The 22,603-nt window shown below is 40.4% G+C and overlaps 1 protein-coding gene across 1 annotated transcript in view; it reads left to right on the top strand.

The window, feature by feature from the left end:
* LOC138171918 (tetraspanin-11-like) overlaps nt 1–22,603 on the top strand; it is a 170,336-nt gene that overhangs the window by 112,494 nt on the left and 35,239 nt on the right. Inside the window, exon 4 of the mRNA XM_069101467.1 lies at nt 21,429–21,503. Coding sequence (XP_068957568.1) covers nt 21,429–21,503 — 75 coding nt within the window. The remainder of the gene's footprint in view (nt 1–21,428; nt 21,504–22,603) is intronic.

Here is a 22,603-nt window from a genome sequence, read left to right as displayed (position 1 = left end):
AAGGAAGGAAGGAAGGAAGGAAGGAAGGAAGGAAGGAAGGAAGGAAGAAAGGAAGGAAGAGAAAGGAAAAAAGAAAGAAACTGAACATTGTAATTATAATGACTAAGAAATTTATTCATGGAGAAAAGTTGAGAAAATAGAAAGGGGGAAGGGAAGGGGAAGAGAATAAGCAGTTATATAGGAATTTCTGTGTGCCAGGCACTGTGCTAAGTGCTTTACAAATATTATTTCATTTATACCTTCTTTCATTTCAGAGATGAGAGAATATGTGTGTGAAAAATTGCATATACTAAGAGATATAGCCAGTGTATCGGTGGGTTTTGTTGAACTGTTCCTTTTCAATCTTTCTTTTAGGAGGATGGTTTGCTGGCTAGGAAAAAGCAGAGGGATACATTCAGAAATGAACGTGGTGTTTTTTAAAAGGCATCAATAAAAAAAACACCTTAAAATAAGTCAGAAAGCATAGAGTAAAACTTGATTATAATTTCAATTTGATTATAACCCTAAATTGTTATGACAAATTCATGTGAATATGCAAAAAAAAATAAAAAAGAAAAAAATATGACAAAAGACTAAAAGCATCTTATTTGCTTATTTATTGTTTGTCAGTTCCTTGATTCTGTCTTGTTAAAGGCTAGAGGCTTTCAGTAAGTCAGCACTTATTCTGTGCAAGGCACTGTGCTAAGTTCCAGGGATACAAAGAAAGTCAAAAAACAGTCCCTGCCCTCATGGAACTTACAATCTAATGGGGGAGACTGCATGTAAATAACAGTTCATGAAAGATACATGCAGAGAATATATCAATTGAACTGGGACTTGGAGGAACCAAATCACTCTCTCCTTAAAACAAGAAGCAGACTACAAAGATTCAGAAAAAATGGGGAAATGAGTAGAAAGTGATGAAATGAAGGCAATAAGTGTAGACATACCTTTCTGAGGGTTTGGCTGCAAGTTGGAGAAGAGCTATAAGACAGTAAGCTCAAGGAGATAACAGAGTTAAGGTAAAGTGTTATTTATTTGTTGTTTTTTTTAGTTTTCAACATTCATTTCCACAAGATTTTGAGTTACAAATTTTCTCCCCATCTCTCCCCTACCCCTACCCCAAGATAGCAGGCATACTGAACAACCCTTCCCCCAATCTGTTCTCTTTTGTATCCTCCCCCATCCCCCCTTAAATTTTTGTAGGGCAAGATGGATTTCTCTACCCCATTGCTTATTTATCTTTATTTCCTGGTTGCATGTAAAAAGCAATTTTTAACATTTGTTTTTAAGACTTTGAGTTCCAAATTCTTTCTCTTCTCCCCTCCTCGCCCACACCCACTGGGAAGACAAGCAATTCAATATAGGTTGTACATGTGTAGTTATGCAAAACATTTCCATAGTAGTCATATTGTGAAAGACTAACTATATTCCCCTCCATCCTATCCTACCCCCCATTTATTCTATTTTATCCTTTGACCCTGTCCCTCCTCAAAAGTGTTTGCTTCTAATCGCCCTCTGCCCCAATCTGCCCTCCCTTCTATTATCCCCCATCTTATCCCCTCCCCCCTACCTTCCTGCAGGGCAAAATATTAAGGTAAAGTTTTTAAAGGATGGAGAGACCTGAGTATGTTTTTATGTAGTAAGAAGGAGTGTATCAATAAAATGAGGTTGGAGATAAGCAAAAGAGGAAATTACTGCAGAGGCAAGTCCCCAGAGTTGATGGGAGAAAATGAAATCAAGGCACAAGTAGAGAGGTTAGACTTTGGAAGAAAGCCACCTTTCACATTCATAGACTTGACCAAAGGAGGAGAAAATAGAGGATGATATGGAAGGATTATGAGGTGTAAAATGAAGGAAAAGAGGGAGTTCATGGATTATAGCCTCTGAAGGAGGCAAAGTCCTCTGCTGAGGGGGAACATGGGGAGGAAAGAAAGATGTGTAAGAGATTTGAGGAGGGAAAAGGAGATTTGAAATAGTTGCTATAAAGACTGTGATAGTCATTTCCTTACATAATGCCTGACTAAGCCACAGGTGTTTGGAAATTGTATGTCTAAGTTTGCCTTAATAACTATGCTATTAAAACCATGGTTAATTATTAAACTGTTTGTACAAGCCCCTTGATACAGCATTAAGGGGAGGTGATTGGAAAACCCAGAAGGGAAGGAGATTTAATCTATGTCTAAGCCACCACCTCCTGTCTGGAGGCTTATATTCAAAGATGAAGTGAAGATATATTGATTTATTTTAATAGCTCCCCAGAGAAGAGAGAATACATTCACCACAGTGTCCCTTTGGATTAAAACATGTCAGTAATCATAGCGCTGGCTGACTGAATTGAGTTAGGTTTTGACACAGTCCTTTGACCAGACAGCCACATTAGAAGGAAAACACCTCGGGGAGGGAATGAGAATAAGAGAAAGTCGTAGCCTATCTAAGGCGGGTAGGAGTTAAGTAACTAAATTCAGCCTGCCTGCTGAACAGTCTGCCCAGCTGTACTTTTGCCTGCCTTTTTAGAATGTATGCTCCTTGAGAACAAGGATTATTTTCATTATGTTGTCTTTCTATTCCTTGCACTTAGCATAGTGCTTAGCACACAGATTAATAAATACTTGCTTACTTGATTAATTATAGAAGTGAAATTAAAAATAAGGCAGCAATGATATCCAAAAAGTACTTGGGCTAAATTAGGGCATGAATCGGAAGCAACTAATCAAGGGTTGATGTACATGGTATAGGCAACAAACAATTAAGAAACAATTAGACTAAATCAGAATCCAGGGAAAGAAACAGGTAAACAAAGATGATAAGCAAAGTACATGATCAAAGGCAGGAGTTAGTCAATATCGGCAGCCATGTGCAATGTGCTTCATTCATTTGGGTCGGGGTCATTCTGACAGGAAGGACTGTGTTTCTTGTACCCCTCTATCATTATATTCAATGAGGCACCTGTGTGCTATCAGAGGTGAAAGCAAACGGCTTCGTGGAGGAGGCTACTTGGACATTAGATTTCCTGGAAGGAGGGGAAAGCACACTAAATCACAGACCTCCAGAAGACTGGGAGGAGCTGACGTTCACAACTATATTGCCCAGGCCTATCTTAGCCTGGAGAGTATGGACAATGGTGGCCACCATGTCTGTAAGAAACTGTTGAATTGCAAGGCCATATGGGAACAAAAATGTACCAATTGCTGGTAACCGGCAAGGACCAGTCTCAGAGAGCTGCCCCCATGCACGATACAGGGAGACCTGATCAGGCTCTTGAAAATTGCATTCCTAGAGCTGGGTTTCATTTTTGCATCATGTTGGCCCTGTCAGGAAGAAGGTAGACCAGGACCCCCAATTTGATGATCTAACAAGGGAGTATAATCCTGAAGTGTTTGAGATGTACAGATTTCTGAACTATATCAAAGAAATAGAGCCAGTTAGGGGCGGCCAGGTGGCTCAGTGAGTAAGAGTGCCAGCCCCAGCGTTGGGAGACCTGGGATTGGTTCCGGCCTCAGATACTTGGCACTCACACAAAAAATAACTGGCCATGTAACCTTGAGCAAGTTACTTATTAAAAAAAAAAAAGAAAGAAAGAAATAGAGCCAGTTGCAAAGGAGATAGAGAGCCACCAACCAAGAGAAAAACAGGGAAAGTGGCAGCCACAGGGGCAGGAAGGAGCAGCATTGGACCCTGAAGCAGGAGCAGAAAGCTCAGGTCCAACAGGGTCATCTACCCACCTTCTTGAGGCAGTCCTAGAGTAAGTTCAGTGCTTCCTGGTTATGTTTTGTCTGCCCTTGGGTGAAGCCCCATAGTGCTAGTGATAACAGTCATAGAGCTGTTGGTATCAAATTGCAGGCTCTGAATTATTTTTGAGGCAGACACTTCAAACAGATCAAATCAGCCTGGTTCCATATGAATCCCTCTGAGCAAGCCTGCCTGACTCTTCCCTCGTGGATGAAAGTACCTTCTTGCAGTGTCTTACTTTCTTTAACCCCTCTAGCAATTTTTAATAGTATTTTTCCCAATTATGTGTCAAGACAATTTTTAGTATTCATTTTTAGAAGACTTTGAATACCAAATGTTTCTCCCTCTCCTCTCATCTTCCTAAAATGGTAAGCAATTTGATGTAGGTTATATATGTGCAATCATGTAAAATGTATTTCCATATTAGTCACAGTTGTGAAAGAAGAAACAGATGAAAAGGAAAAAACATCAAAAAATAAAGTGAAAATAGTATGTTTTGATCTGCATTCAGAATCTATCAGTTCTTTCTCTGGATGTGGATGGCATTTTCCATCATGAGTCCTTTGTAATTGTCTTAGATCGTTGTTTTGCTGAGAACAGCTAAGTCATTCATAGTTGATCACCATACAATATCACTGCTACTGTATACAACACAGGTTCTGCTCACTTCACTTTGCATCAGTTCATACAAGTCTTTCCATATTTTTTTCTGAAGTCTGCCTGCTCTTCATTTCTTATAGCACAATATTATTCCATTACATCCATATACCACAGCTCATTCAGCCATTCCCCATTTGATGGAAATTCCCTCAGTTTCCAAAATTTTGCTACTGCAAAAAGCTGCTATAAATATTTTTGTACAAGTGTGTCCTTTTCCCTTTTTTATGATCTTTTTGGGAAACAGACCTAGCAGTGTTATTGTTGGATCAGAGGGTATGCACAGTTTGGTTGCCCTTTGGGCATCCTACTAGCAATTTTGTTGCAAAAGAAAGAGGGGTTGTCATTGGCTATGGATGGAAGAAGAAGCCATGGATTCTGCTCCTGCACTTGGGGCTGTGATTCTACAGAAACCTTCATAAACACTTGGTCACGAAAACTAGATTTGATAGATAGATAGATAGATAGATAGATAGATAGATAGATAGATAGATGATAGATGCATAGATAGGTGCATAGATAGATGCATAGATAGATAGATGATAGATAGATAGATAGATAGATAGATAGATAGATAGATAGATGATAGATGAATTAATGCATGAATTTAAAAATAAATTGACAGATTAATCAACCAATCAGTAGAACAAGGAGTATTAGAGCAGTGTTCAAGCCCTGTGTATGAGAAAGTAGGCAAGACTATTATGATTAAAGTGGAAAGATTGCAACAAGGATGTAATCTGAGAATATAATTGAGGATCAACATTGGTAGAAGGCCTTGAAGGCCTAACTGTACAAAGTTTGGCTTAAGCTTCCTCTTTTCTAGAATGAAGAGGTTAAAGTCTGTGACCTCTAAGGAGCTTTCCAGCTCTGGCAAGCTATGAATCATGAGTTAGGTAACAATGTGTTGCCTTAGTTTTCTCAGCAGAGGAGTAGTGTGATTGAATGTTTCCCCCTCCTCCAGGTAGCAAGAGTCAGAGGGTGTCTGTCACATGTGGCTGAATACTCAGCATTTACTGGTAGATCATTTTTCAGAGACTTCAGCCTCTTTTGACCTTGAGGCTGCCCTCGGCAGTGCTGATGAGCCAATATGTTCATGCCTAGTGTCTGATCTTTGCTATCCAGGATTCAGGGCATACATCCTAATGGGAGGAAGACCCAGGGATATATCTAAAGTGATTGAGATTTACTGGGAGTTGGGGTTAAGTGACTTGCCCAAGGTCACAAGAGCACATATTTGAAGCTAGAAGGGACCACCTCATTTTACAGCTAAGGAAACTTGGGCTTATCAAGGTGAACTGACTCACCCACAGTTACACAGCTAGTAGTAAATAGCAGTTATAATATCAACCCAGGTTCTCTGACTTTAAATTTCGAGAGTCTCACTATCTTAGCATACTAAGGAAGTGCAGAGAGAAGAGAGGTAACTTCTACATGGGAAACTAGGGAAGGCAGAGAAGGCATTACTTGAGCTGGAATTTGAAAGACACAAAGGGTTTATATAAGCCAAGATCCAGCGACCAAGGATGATGGACAAGGTGAACTCTAGAGAGTACTTGAGGGAGAAGGATGCTGAGTCTCTTACAGAACCTTGGCCTTGTGAACCTAGTGCAGAATGAAGTCAGACATCTGTTCTGCCTTCTCCAGCTGGGCCTCAATGATGTCATGCTGGAACAGCTCTTGGGATGAAATTAAGTATATGGGCCTCCTGGGCCAGCCCTGCAGCTGCCCACTGGAAAGCAGCCCATTCTCTCAGGACCCTTGTGAGTCTTTTTTTATATCCACCTTCAGCTCATCAACCTTACTGCTTGTGCTGGGAGGAAGAAATGACTTATATTCCTCGTTTGCACAGCAGTATAGGAAGTAGACCTCCCCCCTCTTTTGTTTTTGTTGTGGTTGTTTACTTGGAAACCAAACTACTTACATCCATCCAGGTTCCAAGTCTTGGTGTCTACTGAAAAGTTCACAAGTTTGAGAGATCCATCAGAAAGAACCCAGAAATGAGAATCAGGTGGCCTGGGTTCCAGCCTCAGCTCTATCCCTTATTAGCCATGGGTGGTTAGCAAAGTCCCTCCCCATCTATGGTTATCTGGGGCCTGATCTTGAAGCCTGTCTCTGTCCTCTTCATGCCCTCTTCTTCTCCCTATCAGTCCTTCCCTTTTCTGGAATCCATAGAGCTAGAAACTTCTATTTCCCAAGTAAGCTTGCAGGTTGTTATCTCCCTGGAGGCCGAATAAAAACTCTTAGAAAGTATCAAGGTAAAAAAAAAGAATGCAGTATTCAGTGTCAAAAGGATCCACCTTCAAAGCCTGACTACCTCTACCTGTGTTGCCTTAGGTCTCTGGACCTCTCTGGATCTCAGTTTCTTTCCCTGAAAAATAAGGACTCTTATTTGGACTCTAAGGACCCTAAATCCATGAAACTATAAAGTTGCCCTTTCCTAAAAAATACATGGTTCTTCCTACATATATTTCCTCTATCTGGATGCATGAAGAGGTGACAGATTTGGGAGTCCCACCCATCGTGCTGACAAGAGCTTGGTACAACAATGTGCCAAGTCCTTGGAGAAACCTCTCACAAAATAATGATGAACTTCTTCTTCCCCACCTTGGCTTAAAGGACATCATGCCATAGGCTTACTGGTGAGAGGCCTGGTTTCCTTTTTCTGCCCTTCCTCATTCTACAAATGAGGAAACTGAGGCCAAAGGAAGTTGTTTGGCTTGCTTAAGGCCACACAGGAAGCAAGTATCCAAGGTGAGATTTGAACCCAGGTCCTCTGTCTCCATAGTCGGGTATCTTTGTACTGTACCATCTCAGCTATTGCCCAGGTTTGACTATGGGTATTGTTCTCCTTGCCCACACCTCCCTTTCCTCACTTCTTTACGCATCTCCATTTAAGCCAAGTGTCCGTCCCATAAAAGCACCAAATAAAAAGATTTACTGTTTTCAGCATTGACAAACTTTTAATTCTGCAAAACCTCTTTAAGTGCCAGGTATATTATAGTTTAAATAGGCCTTTGTATGTTGGCCTGAAAGCTTAACCACCATTTATAACATTGATTCTACTATTATTTGAGAGACAATGTAACACAGCAGAATAAGTAATGGATTTAGACCCAGGCAATCTAGGGTCAAATCCCAGCTATGCAGTTGAGTATGAGTGACCTTGGGCATCCTCTCAGGGCCTCAATCCCTCATTTGTAAAAGGAAGGGGTTGGGCTGGGTGACTCCTAAGGTCCTTCTCAACTCTGTCTTTTTGAGCCTCCAATCCTGTATTGTACAGGCTGCCTATACTGGGTACCATGTTGTAAATGTCAAATGATTATGTGACACTGGGAGGAGGTTCTTGAAGAACAGTGCCTGGTCCTACATAAGGTTGTCCACCATGTCCTCACCCCATCTGTCATGTGGACCACCAACACTAGAGGTGCTCTGGAATAACCATCAAGTTCTTTCTAGCTTTCAGAAAGCTGACTGCCTCTCTCACCTTAGTCCCATTCCTCTGTGGGTGGGAATTCTTCTAGCACAGTGTCTTACACATAGAATTAATAAATGTGTGTTGATTGATTCATCTCTGGTTGAAAAACATGGGTATACCAAGCACTTAAATCAGAGGTCATGAAAGCAGAAGCATAAATCATATGAAGAGAGGTAAACGTTTCATTTGATTCCCAGATTTAGCCCCTCCCAAAACTAGAAACCCTGCTAGGGATGAAATCTGTCTTTGTCTTTCTTGTCTTAGTCTGGCATAATGTAAGTGCTATATACATGTTAGCTATAATTATCTCCCAGTCTGGAAAGGAGAGCAAACCCCAAGGTTGGGTCCTCCATTGTTCCCTGGTTGGGAATTGGGTTAAAAGGTTCCTTTCACTTGAGAAGTCAGACATCTCTTTCATTTCTTTAAGGATGACCAGAGCCTCAATTTTGCCTAGCTCATCCTACTTGCTCAGGGTCCAAAACATAGATCAGCTTCAGTCTGGCCCTGTAACCTTCCTAAGTGAAGGTAAGAGGCTCTAGGCTATCCTGGCATTCCTAAATCTTGCATCCTTAGAGGCCAGGGAGTTATCATTGGTTTTTCAAGCACACACATATTCCCCTGCCCAGTTTATTGCAGCCAAGGTGGCCGTGGAATGGGGAGATAGGACTGTTACACAACAGTAACAATTAGCAACCCAGTAATGGTCTCTAATAAGTATCCTAAGTATTCAAATGAGGCAAGAAAATGGAATCTGAAGTGTTTAAGGAAAGTATGGTGAAGAAGGTGGGACATGAGTTGAGCTTTGAAAGAAAATTCAGATTTACTCAGGTGAAGCTGTACTTCAGAGAGAGGAGATTAGGGCCAGTAACCTTAATCAAGGCATGGAGCCAGAAGGTGGATACCTGTCTCCAGGAGACCATAAGGTCTGTGTGCACACCGACACTATTTAAAACTTCGCAGTCAAATCTTTGTAAGAAAACTGAAAGAAAGTTTAAATAAAGATGAGGGTAAGGGCATTTCTGTTAAGGAATTTCCTCCTTCTTAACTACTAAGTAAAACTCCAGCTCCTCTGCCTGGGACCATCCTACATTTCTAGATGTTCAAGAAATGTGCTGTGTCACGTTCACACTGGTACCGAGTGCATGGTAGGGATTTGGTGAGATTGAATCAGTGAGGTAGATGGCAAATTAAATAAACAAACAAACAAATAAATGAATCTATTATTAGATAACAGCAGCAATATATGGAGATGCTTAAGCTGATACACAATGCCTGGATAAGCACATCTCACCAGATCTCCCTAGGGACCCTCCAGGTCTACAGGGAGAGCCGACAGTCCCCAGAGGAGTGAGGAATCTACCAGGTTCCAAGAACTATGATCCCTTTTCACATTGGCTTTTTGGAAGCTTAGCAGGTCACCAAAGGTAGGCCTTTATCCATTTATCGAATCAATGAATCAGCTAGAAAGGGCTCAAGCAGACTTTTGGCCAAGATGGTTGCCAGAACAGGAAACAGGACAGCCCTAATAATCTCATATAAAAATCCTGAAGTTAAAACCAGATAGAATAATTTATAAGACATCCAATGAAAAACTACAGTAAATGAATTCTCCCACTACAGAATTGCACACAAAAAAAAATCACCCAGAAGCCCAAGGCAATAGGAAAGGAGGCCTGCCAGCAAAGCCAGTAGCTGTACAGGGTAGTTTCCCAGTGCTATCAGAGATGGGCCTAAGGACATCTATGGCCTAAAAGGTTCTGTTTCTGGAGGCAGTAAGAGTGGTGAACTCCTCTGAGAAAGTTCCAGGGTAGCGACCTTGTAAGCCTCAGGAAGCAGAAACAGAAATTAGGCAATGACCAGCATGGCGCTGTAGTGCTCCAACAGAGAAACCCAGGGGCTCTGAGGTCCCTGACACTCTGTTCTGAGAAGCCAGCACTCAGAACCTCAAAGATTCAGTGAGACACCTTATACCATTTGCAACAATAAATTCCAAATGGATACGTGACCTTAATATTAAAGTTCATGCCATAAAAAAAATTAGAAGTAGATCATATACTTGTCACAGTAGGAGATGTATTCCTTTTTTAAATTTGTTTACTATTAGTTTACAACTAGGAGATGTATTCTTAACCATAGGATAGAAGCAATTACAAAATATGAAACAGAATATTTGATTATATGAAACTGAAAAGCTTCTGCACAAACAAAATAAATTCATCTAAGAAAAGAAGCAGTTAAATGGGAAAGTAATCTTTGTATCAAATTTCTCAGATATTCAATAAAAGGTATTTCCATTTGTTTTCTGATGAATAGGAAAGTGTTGCATATGTTTTGAAACTTTTGAAATTTTTCTCTAATCTTTAAAAATGATTTTGTTTTACAGTTTTTTGATTATCTGAAATGCCCCAAACTGAGTAGCTGTCAAAAGCATGTCCTGTTTTCTTATGCATTGCACTAAAATTATTTTCATTAAAAAAAAAGACTGTTATTGAAAACATGTAGAAAGCTAATAGCCCCAATTCAAGAACTGAAGCTCGAGAGAAATAAATCACAGAAAACACTGATCAGTACCAAAAATTTTTATGAATCTTGATATCTCCCAAAAGAATAAGCAAGTAACACTTAACAACCACAAGGGTGTGACTCAAAGGGGAAAAATGGATTTTCCATTTTCCATGAACACCTAGAAGAAATGAAGCAAGAGATAAAAAAAATGTAATAAAAGCTCTGGAGGAAAGAAATGAAAAGAGAATAATTAACTTAGAAGAGAAATTAGTAAACTTTACCCAAGAAAAAGACTTCCTGAAAATTAGAATAGACCAAACAAATCAATGACTCTATGACACATTAAGAAAAATTAGAATAAAATCAAAAGATCAAAAAGAAGTACTTATATCAGATATGAAAAAACAACTGACCTGGAAAAAAGGTCAAGGAGAGCTAATTTAAGAATCACTGGTGGGGGCAGGGGAGGGAAGCCTATAAATCATAGATGATAACTACTTAGATCTATTAGAATGAGAGAGCAAAAATTGGAAAGAATTCATTAATCATCTCCTGAAAGAAACCCCAAAAGGAAAAGTCCTGGTAATGTCATGGCCAAAATCCGCATCAAATCTCACATCAAAAAAAAAAAAATTATTGCAAGCATCCAGAAAGATACACTTCAGTTATTAAGGAAATACAATCAGGATCATACACAACCTGACAACTTCTCTAAAGAACAAGAGAAGATTTTGGAACACAATATCCCCCTCCCCCCAACAAAAGCAAAAGAAGCTTACAACAAAACATAACTTATCTCTAAAACACTACGGGATAGTGAGGAGGGGCAGGATGGAACTTTAATGGAATAGAGAACTCAAACATTTCTGATGAAAAGATGAAAGCTGAGTGGGAATTTTGAAATACAAATTTAAGAAAACAGAGAAACCTATAAAGGTAAATTTATCTGAACAATTGGAAGGAGCCATGTGAACACATAGCACTAACATTTTAGTGGTTGAAGAAGAAACAAGTAACTTTCAGAACTTTAGTATCTTGAAAGGGAGTTAAATAAGAAAAAGAGATTGGGGTGGGGGAGAATTGGCTTTATTTCAAGGGTCTAGAAGGAAAAAAAGAAACGGGGAATGGTAAAAAGAATACAAAGGGGTGGATTTTGCTATTTCTTATAATTGAAGTGTGGAAGAAGAATATATAAGCATTGGAGAAAGGGGTAGAGAATTGGATATCAGATGAACTTTACTTTTATGTGAAGAGGATAGAGGGTTGAAAACACATACACTCGCAGTTTGGTGTAAAAGGATGTCAAACTCAGCAGGAAGACAAGCAGAGAGGTATGTTGGTGAGTGAAGGGGGTGTGTAAGGAGGAAAATACTGGCAAGGTAAAATCACAAGCAAAACAAACTTCCTAATTCTAAGGGAGGAGGGAGATAAGGGGGAGGGGGAAGGGAAGAAAAGCAAAGAACTAGAATCTGGAGAGAGTTCTTGGATTGCCCAAAATAATGAAGGTACAAATTACGGCATATGAATAAAATGGAACATCATTGCCCCATAAGAAATGATGAAAGAGATTATTTCAGAGACTCCCGCATACTATGAACTCAAGAATGTGAAGAGAGCACAACCAAGAAAACAGTTTCTGCAAGGAGAACAGGAACTGGTTTTTACCTTTTTCTGCATCCCTAGTATATAGCACAGTGCCTAGCACATAGTAGGCATGTTAATTGACTAGCTGCCAGCAGCATTGTAAAGGGAAATATCTTTAAATGACTTAAGACCTTTAATCAATGCCATGATAAACCACATCTCCAGAGGACCTATGCTGAAAAATGTTTAGGTATTGGACATAAGGGGTAGAGTCATACATGTGTGGATATGGACAGTGTGTGGATACTTATTTTTATGGGATTTTTATTTTCTTTCAGTTTTTAGTTGGAAAGGGAGAGTTGGGAGGGAAGAGGGGATTAGCAATAATGATGCCAAAAAAGGGAGAGGAGCCATTGTAACTACTTTTTTAATACAGAGAACAGAAGAAAAGAGAAAGCAGAGACAAGCAGGACAGTTTTGAAAGTAATATGTAGAATTTGTTATATGCTTTAAAAACAAAAGCAAGCAGTATGGAATGGAGGTTAATGACTTTGTATAGAATCCCCTTTCTTGTGTCCTTCTATGTATGTGGAAATTCTCTTCCTTTTTAATTTATGTGTTTAAGTTCAGAAGGAAAAAAAAATTAAAGCCCAGAGGAAAAGATCTAAAGGTTATAGCCCCTAATTTGGAGCTTGAGAGGGCTGTAAGTCTAGAGCACAATACCCTATCAGAGAGCTCTCCATAGCCTCATTTCGGGTCATATTGCCATGACTAGAGAATGTCATGTAGCTTAAATCTCTAACTATGCCATATGGTCTAGTCAGTCCCTCAGGGCCCAAAGCCTGAGGAAAACATGCCCAGTAGCCTTATCACAAATTACTTCCCTCTATGCATTCTGTGCTTCAGCCAAACTTCACTGCTGTGCCCCTGAAATGGAAAGAAACGAGCCATAGGGCATGGGATCAAATCCTGTCTCTGATACTTCCTGCATGTGCCACTTTGTGAAGGCCACTTCACCCTCTCCTTCCTTCTGTTTCCTCATCTGTAAAATGAGAAGGTTGGTCCAGAGTTCTTCTAAGATCTCTGCTAGCTTTCCACAGATGACCTGATAGCACTCTCCTGTCTCCATCCCTATGCCTTCTCTTTCTCTTCACCTTAAAAAAAAAAAAACTTGGGGGCAGCTAGGCAGTGCAGTGAATAGAACACCAGCCCTGGAGTCAGGAGGACCTGAGTTCAAATGTGACCTCAGACACTTAACCTTGGGCAAGTCACTTAACACCAATTGCCCTGCCTTCCCCCCTCCTAAAAGCAAAAGGAAACCAACTTGATTCCCACTCTTACAAATCCTTCCCTTAGTCAGACTTCTCATAGCATCTTAACTGACATCTATGTAGTATTTTTCAGTCTGATCTATGATTTTTATTGGCATAAGAAGTCTCAGTGAAGAAATTACTAAGATCAGTAGGGTGAATTACTTGCCCAGAGTCTCACGTAGCCAGTATATGTCAGAAGCAGGGCTTGAATCTAGGTCTTCCTGACTGAGACTTACTCTATCCCCTATGCCAAGCTGCCTTTCTATGCTCTTACCATCGAATATTGTCAATTATAGCTCTCTCTGTTAGTAGTTAGGTGGCTCTGTGGCTAAAAGACTGCACCTTGAGTCAGGAAGACTTGAGATCAAATCCAGCCTCAGACATGTACTAGCTGTGTGACTTTGAGCAAGTCACTTAACTTCTGTTTGCCTTGGAGATGGCTAGGTGGATTGGTGGATAGAACACTGGGAAGATCTCGTTTCAAATCTGACCTTAGACACTAGCTTGGGCAAATCACTTAACCTCTGTTTGCCGTAATTCACTGTAAAAAGAAATGGTAAACCACTCCAGTATCCTTGCAAAAAAAAAATCCCTTGCATAGTATGAATATGGCCTGCTATGGTCCAGAGTCACAAATAGTTAGACACACTGAACAACAATGTTAGCGTTTTATCCCCCCATTAAACTCTGTGAGACATTGGATTTGGCTTATGGAGGGAATGACATACACACTCAATTTCCCTACAGGAAAGTAGGGAGGAAGGGGATATGAGAGGGGGGATGATAGAAGGGAGAGTAGATTGGGGGAGGGGGTAGTTAGAAGCAAATACTTTTGGAAAAGGAACAGGGTCAAAGGAGAAAATAGAATAAGTGGGGGGGCAGGGTAGGATGAAGGGAAATATAGTTAGTCTTCCACAATATGACTAATATAGAAATATACACATGAATATTTTTAGGAATTTATATTTATGTATATTTATACATATTTACACATGTATATTTATATATAGGTTATACACATGTATAACCTATAAAATATATAAGCTCTGTGAGGCAAGAGATTATTTCTCATGTAAGTTTTATATCTCTCGTAGTACAGTATATGTAGCACAATGCTCTCCATGTCATAAATAAATGTTTGTTGTTCTTGGGATCAGATTGTGGGGGGCTTTGAAAACCAAGCTATGAAATTTAGACTCTCTCTTACAAATAATAGGAAGTCTTGGGGAATTTTGACAAGGGAATGACTTGCTCAGAGCTGAAGGATGTTGTGTGACAAGCGTATGCAGGATTGGAGGAAGAGACAAGGACACAGGTTAGGAAGCTATAGCAGCAGTCTAGCCTTCTTCATTGTTTGTGAAAGACCAGAACCTTTTTAAGGGATTTTGTATCTTGAATTTGGTAACATACTTGATTCCTATTGAGGTGGATTCATGATAGCGGATTTGACCGTGAGCCTTGACCAGTCCTTTAGGCCAGTGCTGGGCATTGATTAGCTATAATGAGCATTAGTGGAAGCACAAGCTGGCATTCTCCTTGAGGTGGCGATCCATCCATGCAGTACCTCCTGGAGTCCTGGAAGTCATTTCATTGTACAATAACACAGGCATAGCACCACAGTTGGAAAGGAAGAGTTTCTTCCAGCACTGAAACGTTGTTCTCGCAATAACCCCGGACCTCCCATTCTCCATCCTCTCCTCTGTAGAAACAGCCAAGCCCCTGAATCCCAGGCCTGGCTGCCTTGAGCCTGCAACTGCCTTCCAGGAAATAACACACCCAGTTGTTACTTCTTAAACAGCTGGTTCTGTTTTCTCTGACTGTTTTGTTTTGGTTTTGTTTGTTTTTTAATCACTAGTCCTTGGTCTGCCTTTTTTATGATCTCCTTGACGCTCAAGCAAAGTAGAGACTTGAAGCTAGGGTTCTCTTCCCCAGCTGCAAGGCATCACGGCTGAGTTTGGGTTCCTTCTACACTTTTTTTAGATCCTTCACATTGTGTTATGACCACATCATTCTGAATGTAAGCTGACCTTCCCATTCCCACCCTCCTCCTCCTCTCTCCATCTGGAGCCTGTGCCTCGGAGACAAGTTTGTACACTGATGGTGCCTGTGGTCTAGGTTAGCGGGGGATGAGGAAGAGGGCATGGAGGAGCATCTTGCCTTGTGGTAGAATCGATCCTAATGCTAGGACTCTAAAAATCCTCAGAGCACTAATATTCTTGGATTTGATGACCAAAAATCCAAGGATCCAGTTCTTGGCTGTTTATGAAAATGCCTTAGGTACATCAGAAATGGGCTTTTTGATGCTATGGCACTCACAGACTCAGACTTGCAGAACTGCAGGGGTGACTAGACCTCACCGGATGTGTCTAGGGGGGCTATTATAACAAAAGTGCATGATTGTGCTGGAAGCCTTGTTTTTACATCCATCACTACAAACGAAATTTTCCTCCCGGCGCTCCAAGTGAAGGAAATCTATTACTGAAGGATCAGCTTTAGCTCAAATAAATTTTCGAGGTTTCAGATTTGTTCTTGTTCACTAGCTTTTGAAAGCAAATACCATCTTGGTATGAACAGAGACTGAATTGTTTCCCATATTTAGCTTCTACAAAAACTCAGGATGGCTTATACACTCAAATTCTCATTAAAAGAATGACAACAAAGTTATAAAGATGAAAAGAGCAGTGGAAATAAAAAGGAACAAAGAAGATTTATTTAAATAAAACACTTAACATAAATTTCACAAATGTGACACAGGTAATTTTGTATAAGAGTCATTATGGTATAGTGGATTGAGATCTGGCTTCAAGGTCAAGACCACTTGGGTTCAAGGACTTATTGCTGTTTGTCCTTCATTCTCAAAGAGGGTTAATGACCTCAGGAGGGTGATGTCTTGACTGCAAGTGAATTAGATTTAAGTGAGGCAGAGCTGTGCAAAGTCATCAGCCTCACTCCCTCCTCCAGAGTCATTGGAGATATAGGATGACTGGCGATGGCCCCAGATGCAGTAGGGGACCTTGGATTTTTTTTTTCTTTTTGGAGGGGGAAAAGCTGGGGTTAAGTGACTTGCCCAAGGTCACACGGCTAGTACATGTTAAGTGTCTGAGGCTGGATTTGAACTCAGGTCCTCCTGACTCCAGGACCAGTGCTCTATTCACTGTGCCTCCTAGCTGCCCCAACCTTGGATTTTTTTAAGCTGAGGTCTTTCCCAGGTCTGTTTGTCTGCAACATCCATTCAGTGATTAAGGCTAGGCAAAAATTGAGGCAAAACATGGCCTAGTTTGCCTTCACAAAAGATTCAATCTGAGAGGGGAAGAACCTTAAGAGTTTCTGGTCAGAAAAGAAACAATTGGTTCACTCTGAGCTGTGTCCAACTCTTTATAACCACATTTGGAGTTTTCTTGGCAAAGATACAGGAATGGTTTTCATTTCCTTCTCCAGTTCATTTCACAGATGAGGAAACTGAGGTAAACAATGTTAAGTGACTTGCCCAAGGTCACACACTTATTGTCTGAGGTCAGATTTCAACTAGGAAGATGAGTCATGAGTCTTCCTGACTCCAGGCCCAGGACTCTATCCACTTCGAGACACCTAGCTGCCCAACCTGAGTATGACCTTAGTCCAGTCACTCTCAGGGTACTTAGGAAACTCTTTAAGATTATTTAGTTTCAGAGAAGGTGCTAATGGGCATCGGCAGAGGAAGTTCTTCCATGAAAGCTTCTTTTACTATTAAAAAAACAAGTCTGATTAAAAATAGTCTAATAATAATTCTCTGCATATCTTTATATCTATATTCATACACACAATTTCAGAAAAACTTGAGAAGACTTTTATGAACCAATGCAAAGTGAAGTGAGCAGAACGGGAAAAACAAAGCAACAGTAACATTATAAACTATAAAAGATGTAGTAACTCTGACCAACACAATAACCCACCAAAATTCCTAAGGAATCATCATAAAAAATGATGTCCACCTCCAGATGGAGAATGATAGACTCAGAATACAGATTGAAAAACATTTTTTTCTTTTTCTTGGGTTTTTTTGGGGGGAGTGGAACATGGCAAATGCAGAAATTTGTTTTGAGTGAGTTCATATTTGTAATGGGTTTTATATTTCTTGTTTTCTCAATGAGTAGAGGAAGATGAATGTGAGAGAATTAGGAACTGAAAATAAAATTTAAAAAAATTTTTTTAAATCAAAGAAATCTCTTATAGTTGTCTCTATTGTAAGGCATCCTATATTTGGACAAATACATTTAAGTATTATTGTGGCTTAAACTGGTTTATTTGGTATTTTTAAAAACTATAACTGGTTTGCAATTTGTGAAGATAATTAATATTGAGATTAGTTCTATGTTCAGTAAAGGACTTTTAGAAGGCAATTATTCCAAATCATACTGAACATGATTCCCTTATGTAATTCATTCAGCAAGTAGCCATCCGTCCTTTACCTGAAGATATCTGGTTATACCGAGGATCTTAGCATCATTAAGCCACTTCTTGCCATCCCAGGCACGAGAATCAAACTGTAATATATAAACAGAATTAATAAATGTAAATTGATTGGAATGAAGAAAAGCTTGTCCCCTAGATCCCTGAGGCTTTTTAAAGCCCAAGGAAGTAGTGATTCAGTGCCTAGTCACCACCTCACTCTCACCCCTCAAAATCACTACTGTATAAACAACATATGAGTCACTTTTTACATTTTCCCTTTCAGAATCACCCTCAGCTGCTTCATCTGGGAGTCCAGTGACTGCGAGTCCTTTGTCACAGCCCAGTGAAGTGATGTTTATCATTAGTGGCACTCATCGAAAAGCACCCAGTTGTCCTCATCCTCTTTCTAGGAGCCAGGCCCTGCCTTGTCTCCCAAGGTGTTTCTGTCCATCAGAATCTGTGAGGTGGAAGGAGGAGGGAGCTTGAGGAAAGGAATATCCTTTGGCATTTTATTTTATCTTTTTGAGATCTCCTTTCAACTTCTGACAACTCAGCTCAGGTCTGACAGCCTGTGTGATTCCTCAGAACATGCCTTTAAGGAGCTGACATGTACTAATTTAGCCTGCCACTAAATCAAGATATAAACTCCTTTATTTTTTTTTATCTTTCCCACTATACCTTCCCCACCCCCACCCTCTTCAACTTCAGCTGCTGCTATTTTTCCCAGGAACCAGCACAGGGTTGGGCTGTTAACACATAATTTACAGATCTAAAAGAAACCGGGTTTGGGATTGGAATCTAACTTTGGGCTAAGGGTCAATCTGAGGATATCCAGAAACTCCACCCTCCTTGTGGCCAACAGCCAATATTTGAGGTAGACAGCCAGTCTCCTCTATAGACACTTATGGCACATTCCTCTTGCTTTGTAGGACTCACAGGTGTGCTACCACCATGAAGCCTGAAAATCAACAAGTTAATGAGGCAAAACATTCTAATCACTATTGTAAAAGTACCACGTAGCCAACCCAGCAGATGTAAAATTGTATCCACCTCCAGAGACTGTACAAGAGCCAACTGCCAAAAGAGAGAAGAAATTGGGAAGATGGGGGGGGGGGGGAGTTAAGCTCTTCAGAACTTCTCCTCTTGGAGTCAGTAGAACCAGTCAATCAAACAAAAAAAAAAAATTTTTTTCTTTGGGGCTTGGTCTAAGTTTGGGGGTGGGGGGAAAAAAAAAAAAAAAAAAAGACAGTCCCTGCCCTCAAGAAGCTTACATTCTACATGTTGGTGGATGCAATATTTCTTTTTTTTTTTTAGTGACTTCATATTTGTAGTGGTTTGAGTAGGGGAGGGAATGGGAGCAATAAGTTAATGAGGCTATATTTACAAAATAGAATACATAATGATGGAGGGGAGACTGACAACTAGGGGAATCATGAAAAGGCTTTTGTTTTTTTGGAGGGGGAGGGCAGGGCAATTGGGGTTAAGTCACAAGGTCACACAGCTAGTAACCCTTAAGTGTCTGAGGCTGGATTTGAACTCAGGGCTTCCTGACTCCAGGGCCAGTGCTCTATTCACTGTGCCACCTAGCCTCCCCAAAAGTCTTCTTTCAAGGGGTTGTTTTTTGAGGTGAGTCTGGAAGAAAGAACTGGAGATGAAGAGGGAATGCATTCCAGGTAGACAACTGAGGTAGGGGACAACCTGTACAGAGGCATGGAGATAAGAGGGAAAGCTGGGGAAGAACAAGTAGCCAGTTTGTCTGGAATATAGAGCATGGGAGTGCGAGTAATGTATAATCAGCCTGAAAAGACTGGCTAGAATGAGGTTATGAAGTGCTTTAAATGCCAAGGAATTTTGTCTTTTATCCTAAGGAAATGGAAGAAATTCTGAAACATCTAGAGGCAGAGTATGACATGGTCAGACCTGTGCCTTCTGAATATTAGTTTGGCAGCTATGGTGCAGACGGGTTAGAGCGCGTAGAAGTTGGTCGAAGAGATACCAGTTGGGAAGCTATCGTGGTAGTCTGGGTGAGAAGTGACCAGGGGCTGACCTGGTTGTAGTCCAAATGTAGAAACAGGATGTAGATATTCTGATGGCAGAATCAACAAGACCTGGCAGTTGGATAATTTTGGGAAGGGAAGTGAGAGGGCAAGAGTTGAGGATGACTCCTATGTTGTGAAACCAGGTGACTAGAATGATAATGGTGCCCATAACAAAAATGGGGAGCTTAAGAGGAGGGGCAAATTTATGAGAAAATATAATGAGTTCAGTTTAGGGCACATTGAATTTGAGATGCCTATCAAATATCCAATTCAGGGTATCCAAAAGGCAGTTCAGATCATGGGAGTAGAGCTCAGGAGAATGGTCATAGCTGGCTATGTAGTTAAGAGAGTCATCTGCATAAAGATGGCAGTCAAATCCCTGGGATCTATTGAGTTCTCTAAGAAAGAGGTTGTCAAGAGAAGAAGACGGGGAACAGTTCCCTTTTTCAGAGAGAAACAGCTGGGCCAAGTAGAATCCCCACCTAATCTCACAACCAGAGCCTCAAGGTGAGTTCCTAACCTATTAGAATGATGTGAATGGAAAGAGCTGGCTCAGAGACACTTTTTCTCTGACTAGAGTGGCCTCCATGGAAGGCCAGACCAATCTCTAGGCTGCTAGTCCACTAGGTTATTTCTGTGGGTAATAGGACAAAACTTCTTCACGTAAAAGTATAGCACATACTATGCATTACCCATCTAGATTGTAAAATACTTGAGAAAAGGTTGTATCCGTAGTGCCTAGCTCAGTGCTATGCAAAGGATATTACAGTGTTATAGTTGGAAGCAATCTCAAAGATCATTTAGTCACATGAATCATGAATATAATAATAATAGCAGCTAGTATTTATATAGACTGTTAAGCTTTGCAAAGTGCATTTGATCTTTACAACAACCCTGTGAGGTAGGTGCTTTTATTCCCATTGTACAGATTGGGAAACTGAGGCTGAAACCAGTTAAGTGACTTGCTTAAGGTCCTACAGAACTAAAAAGCGCCTGAGGCAGAATGTGAACTCAAATCCTACTGATTCCAGAGAGCTGGGTGCCACACTGTGCTTGGACTCAGAAAGACCTAAGTTAAAAATCCAACCTCAGACACTTAGGAACTATGAGACCCTGCACAAATCACTTCACACTGTCTCCCTCGGTTTCCTTATCTGTAAAATGAGCTGGAGACAGAAATAGCAAATCACTCCAGTATCTTGGTCAAGAAAACCCCTAGTCAGGTCACAAAGAGACAGACATGACTGAAACAATAGCAACCACCTCTGTCCAAGTTAACACCTAGCTAGCTGTGGACTTGTAATCAGGAGGACTTGAGTTCACATAACTGCCCTCATTCATATACAATATTCCCCACCAGAGGTCCTTGAGGAATCTTGCTTGAACACCTTTAGCACCAGATAACTCACTACCTTAAGTGGTAGTTCGTTCCATTTTTTGGAAAACTCCAATTGTTGGAAAGAGCCAAAATCAGGCGCTTTATGATTTTTGTGCATTGGTGCTACTCTTGCCCTCTGGGGCTGACAGAATAAATCTACCCCCTTCTCTACATAACAGCCCTTTCAGTATTGGAAGCCATCTATTTCATGTCCCCTTCTCTCAAGGTCAATGCAGTGGTGTAAGTAGCTAGCTGCTTTTACTAGTCTAGTTTCCAACACCCCCAGCTTCTGCAATCCAACCCAAATGATTGTATTCTCTCTTTGTTCCTAGTATTTCTGCCTGTTACTTGTCATCTTCCTCATTGAGCTGGTGGCTGGAGTTCTTGCCCATCTTTACTACCAAAAGGTGAGTAGACCAGCTTTCTACCTCCATGAACTTCCTCCAAGGTCTTATCTTCATGTGTCACTATGAGTTGTCAGGGAGAGGGAATAAATTGGGGCAGAGAGAAAATAGAGAAACAGAGAAGTTGCCATATCCCTAAGTGTTCCTATACCTCTGACTTATACTTGATTGCTTCATTCTAACAAAGGTTCTTTTTTTTCATTTTTAATAGTATTTTATTTTTCCAATTATATATAAGAAAATTTTTAACATTTTTACAAAATTTCGAGTTCCAAATTTTGCCCCCTTCCTCCTTCTCTCCCCTCCTCTCTTCCTAAAATACTAAGCAATTTGATATAGGTTATATCTGTAAAACATATTTCCATATTACTCATGTTGTGAAAGAAGAAACAGACCAAAAGGAAACACACACACACACACACACACACACACACAAAGAAAAAAATAAAAATAGTATGCTTCAATCTTTATTCAGACTCCACAGTTCTTTCTCTATATGTGGATAGCATTTTCCATAATGAGTCCTTTGGAATTGTCTTGGATCACTGTATTCCTAGCAAAGATTCTTAAGAAGAAATCAATCAATAATCATTTAAGTGCCTATGGTGTGCCAAGCCTTGCTTTAAGAATACAAAGACAAAAAGGAAACAGTTCCTTCCCTAAAGAAACTCATGTTCTAGCAGGAAAAATGTCACGTACACAGACAAGTATATATAAAAAAATATAAACCAAATAAAGTCAAAGTAATGTAAGGGGATGCCCCAGCATCTGGGGGGATTAGGAAAGGCCTCATGTAGGAGGTGGGGCTTAGGCTGACCTTTGCCAAGGACTAGGAATTCTAAGAGCCAGAGAGGACAAGGGAGTGCATTCCAGGAATGGGAGACAGCCTGTTCAAGGACATGGAGATGGGGAGATAGAATGTCATGTGTAAAGAGAAGCAAGAAGGCTGTTTTGGCAAGACTGGACAGCTTATGAGGGGCAGTAACATATAATAAGCCCAGAGAGGTGGCTAGAGCCAGGTTATGATGAATTTTAAATGCCAAAGAGAAGAGTTTGTATTTGATCCTAGAGTTAATTGGAAGGCCTGGAATTTATTAAGTGAC

The sequence above is a fragment of the Petaurus breviceps genome, unplaced genomic scaffold (genome assembly GCF_028583685.1).
Source record: "Petaurus breviceps papuanus isolate PSGF00001 unplaced genomic scaffold, PetGlider_PUasm1.0 470, whole genome shotgun sequence".
In the NCBI taxonomy this organism is placed as follows: Eukaryota; Metazoa; Chordata; class Mammalia; order Diprotodontia; family Petauridae; genus Petaurus; species Petaurus breviceps.
This window is presented reverse-complemented; position numbering and strand designations above follow the sequence as displayed.